This window comes from Mizuhopecten yessoensis, unplaced genomic scaffold, assembly GCF_002113885.1.
Source record: "Mizuhopecten yessoensis strain PY_sf001 unplaced genomic scaffold, ASM211388v2 scaffold2329, whole genome shotgun sequence".
Lineage (NCBI taxonomy): Eukaryota > Metazoa > Mollusca > Bivalvia > Pectinida > Pectinidae > Mizuhopecten > Mizuhopecten yessoensis.
In genome coordinates this window covers 2,800,215-2,804,434 of record NW_018404492.1, presented here as the reverse complement: position 1 = coordinate 2,804,434, position 4,220 = coordinate 2,800,215, and the positions used below count along the sequence as shown (strand labels likewise).

At 42.1% G+C, this 4,220-nt stretch overlaps 1 protein-coding gene across 2 annotated transcripts in view; it reads left to right on the top strand.

Moving 5' to 3' along the window:
• LOC110445609 overlaps positions 1 to 997 on the top strand; it is a 7,836-nt gene extending 6,839 nt beyond the window's left edge. For both annotated transcript variants that reach the window (XM_021490295.1, XM_021490296.1), the window contains exon 3: positions 444 to 997. In XM_021490295.1, the coding sequence (XP_021345970.1) occupies positions 444 to 739 (296 nt within the window). In that variant the 3' untranslated portion in view covers positions 740 to 997. The remainder of the gene's footprint in view (positions 1 to 443) is intronic.
• Positions 998 to 4,220: the final 3,223 nt, after the last annotated feature.

The window sequence follows — 4,220 nt, the reverse complement described above, 5'->3', positions numbered from 1 at the left end:
CCCCCCCCCCTAGGGACATAGGAGTGGGCTCTGTTTGAAGTTTGTTCTCGTTATATCTCAAGTACTGGATGGATATTTCTGAAATTTCATATGTACTTGCACCTACCATTGAGTGCTATATTTTTTACTTCATACCAATTATTTTAAACACATTCAGGTGAGCGATACAGGCACTCTGGGCCTCTTCTTTTTTTAATATTCCTATTTTATCTACTACCACGTGTCATTATGATTCTTTACAAAGAAAATGGAATATTTCTCTGATTAAAGTAGACATAAATTCTTAATTATAATATGTATTACAATACCATCTACATCATTTTGAAACAGACTATAACCAAATTGTGATTAGGTGTGAAATTTGAAATGTATGCTAGGTGAGACTAGGTATTTTAGAAATGAATGCTAGGTGAGACTAAACCCATACATCACTTCTATTGCAGACCCCCTCCGACTGACAGAACAGGACCTACAGCGTCTGGCTTCATGCTTTGGCAGTGGTTGGGAGATGTTTGTTGGACAGCTAGGTGTAGGCAGTGAAAAGGTGGACCAGAAGAAAATTGAAAACCCGACTCATGTGCCGAGCCAAGTGTACAACTGTCTGCTGGTCTGGTTCAGACAGTGTCCCACACAACCTACCATCACCGTCTTCGATCAAACTGTACAAAATAGCCTAGACTTTTGCACAGTTAACATGGACAAATATGAAACTTTGAAAAGAGAAATTGAAAAAAGATAACTAAAACATTGTGATAATAAAATAAAAACAGTTTTGGACAAAAGATGTATGCCTTCTGATCAACTTCCTATTCTGAAGTTGTACAATCCCCAATTAAATCCAGATGTTTCTTTGTGATTGACATTTAGAATATCATGACATTGGAAAGAAGATTTAATCATCTTTTCAACAGCTTTGGCTAGCTATGTGTATTTGGGCCAAGGGGACTCAATTTTGTATAAACGGGAGGTGTGGCCACCCTGGGGGCAGAGGGGTGGGGCCAAATAATGGAAATAGAGGTAAAACTTTTAAAATCCTTCTTCTACCGTAGAAATTAAGGGATTTTATTTTTATTTGGTCTGAAGCATCCTTGGGTCGAGGGGACTCAATTCTGTATAAACGGTTGATGTGGCCACCTTGGGGGCAGAGGGGCAGGATCAAATAGGGGAAATAGAGGCTAAAACCTTTAAATCCTTTTTCTATCCTAGGGATTAATTTATTTTATTTTCATTTAGTCTGGAGCATCCTTGGGCCAAGAGGACTCAATTTTGTATAAACAGTGGGTGTTGCCCCCCAGGGAGCAGAGGGGCGGGGCTAAATAATGGAAATAGAGGTAAAACCTTTAAAATCCCTCTCCTGCCGTAGGGATTAAGGGATTTTCTCCTAAATTAGTCTGGAGCATCCTTGGGCCAAGAGGACTCAATTTTGTATAAACAGTGGGTGTTGCCCCCCTGGGAGCAGAGGGGCGGGGCTAAATAATGGAAATAGAGGTAAAACCTTTAAAATCCCTCTCCTGCCGTAGGGATTAAGGGATTTTCTCCTAAATTAGTCTGGAGCATCCTTGGGCTAAGGGAACTTGCAACCCGTACCCTGTACATGTATCCCGTATCCTGTACTTTCACAGCACAATACATTCAATATGATGTGTATCTCGATACACATATCTGTTTTAAAATTAAGTTTCACAATACATGTGTTCAGATATTTTACAGAGATGTAATAGCTTTACGATGTCAATAGTAATTACAGTTCAAATATCTCTTTGTTCGAGCTGTTGTACTTATTTTGTATCACTGGGATTTATTTGATAATAAATAAATCTGTTTATCAGAGTACAAAGATATTTGGTGTTGTTGTGCCTTATTACCAGATCCAGAGTTGTCCTTTCTCAATACCATAGCTGAGAGTTATATCCCCTTATCACAAACAATCTTCACAGACCCTGCCAGGAGCTGTATGGGAGCGATTCAGAAAATCGTTTCTGCTGCTTTTTAGCTCACCTGCCCGAAGGGCAAGTGAGCTTATGCCATGGTAGCCGTCGTCCTTCAACTTTTCCTAAAAATCGCTACATGTCATAAACGACTGAGCAGATTTTGACCAAATTTGGTCAGAAGCATCCTTAGGGGAAGGGGAACAAATTTTGTATAAACGGTGGGGGCTTAGGGGCGGGGCCCAATAGGGGAAATATAGCAAATTCTTTAAAATCCTTCTTCTGGAGAAATGAAAGGATTTGTTCCATATTTGGTCTGAAGCATCCTTGAGTGAAGGACAACCAATTTTGTATAAACCGTGGTTCTGGCCCCTGAGGGGCCTGAGGGGCGGGGCCCAATAGGGAACACATAGTAAATTCTTAAAAATCCTTTTTCTCCTGTAGGAATGAAAGGATTTGTTCCATATTTAATCTGCAGTATCCTTGGGTAAATGGGAACCAATTTTGTATAAACCATGGGTCTGGCCCCTGATCATGGGGGGGCCTGAGGGGCGGGGCCCAATAGAAGAAATATAGCAAATTCTTTAAAATCCTTCTTCTTCTGTAGGAATAAAAGGATTTGTTCCATATTTAATCTGCAGTATCCTCGGGTAAATGGGAACCGATCTTGTATAAACCGTCGGTCTGGACCTTGAGGGACCTGAGGGGCGGGGCCCAATAGGAAAAATATAGCAAATTCTTTAAAATCCTTCTTCTTCTGCAGGAATGAAAGGATTTGTTCCATATTTGATCTGCAGTAACCTTGGGTAAATGGGAACCAATTTTGTATAAACCGTTGGTCTGGACCCGGAGGGGCCTGATGGGCGGGACCATATAGGAAAAAAATAGCAAATTCTTTAAAATCCTTCTTCTGTAGGAATGAAAGGATTTGTTCCATATTTGATCTGAAGCATCCTTGAGTGAAGGACAACCAATTTTGTATAAACCGTGGTTCTGGCTCCTGAGGGGCCTGAGAGGCCTTAGGGGCGGGGCCCAACAGGGAACACATAGTAAATTCTTAAAAATCCTTCTTCTTCTGTAGGAATGAAAGAATTTGTTCCATGTTTGGTTTGAAGCATCCTTCGGTGAAGGGGAACCAATTTTGTATAAACCGTGGGTCTGGCCCCCCAGGGGCCTGAGGGTGGGGCCAAAAGGGGCAATTGGGCTATATTGATTTAAGCGACTTCTTTGGAACTTAGAGATGGATATCAACCATATTTTGTCTGAAGCATCCCTCGGTAGTGGGGATTCAAAATTGTACAAATGGTTTGGCTGACCCCCAGTGGACTGAGGGGCGTGGGCAATATGGCTATATTGCTACAAACGACTTCTTCTGTAGAACTATGCACTGGATATCAACCATATTTGACTGGAAGCATCCCTAGGTGGTGGGAATTCAAAATTGTACAAATGGTTGGGCTGATTCCCAAGGGGGCTGAGGGGTGGGGCCAAAAGGGGCAATTTTGCAATATTGCCATAAACGACTTCTTCTGTAGACTTATGCCATGGATATCGATCTTATTTGGTCAGAAGCATTCATGGGAGGCAGGGATTCAAAATTGTACAAATGGTTGGGCCGACCCCCCTGTGCTAAGGGATGGGGCCAAAAAAAGTGTATTACTTGGAAATGGTTGAGATCCCCATCGTATAACCATATATACAATTTTGGAGTATAAAGAGAAGCATGCACATTTGCTTCCAAGATGGCCTAGGGTCTGGCCCCACCCTTTGAGACATAGTCCCTGGGTATTAACTTTGAAATGGTTGTCCCCACTCAAGAACTATATATACAAATGCTTGGCATAAAGAGACAAAAGTAATCATGTTATTAGAATAGACCCTGGGGTCTGACCGAACCCCTAGGGACCTGCTGAGTGTTAAGAATGCACATATGCTTCCAGGATGGCCTTGGGGTCTGTCCCACCCTTGGAGACTTAACCCCTGGGTCATAACTTTGAAGTGGTTAAGATCCCCACCCCAAAACTATATATACAATTGTTTGGCATAAAGAGACGAATGCAGTCATGATATTAGAATTGACCCCATGCAGGGTCTGCCCCACCCTTGCAGACTTAACCCCTGGGTCATAACTTTGAAACGGTTAAGATCCCCACCCCAAGACTATAAATACAAATGCTGGACAAAAAGAGACGAATGCAGTCATGATATTAGAATTAATCCTGGGGTCTGGCCACAACCCTAGGGATCTAGTTTCTGAGTCACAGCTTGGAAACAGTTGAGATCCCCACCCCA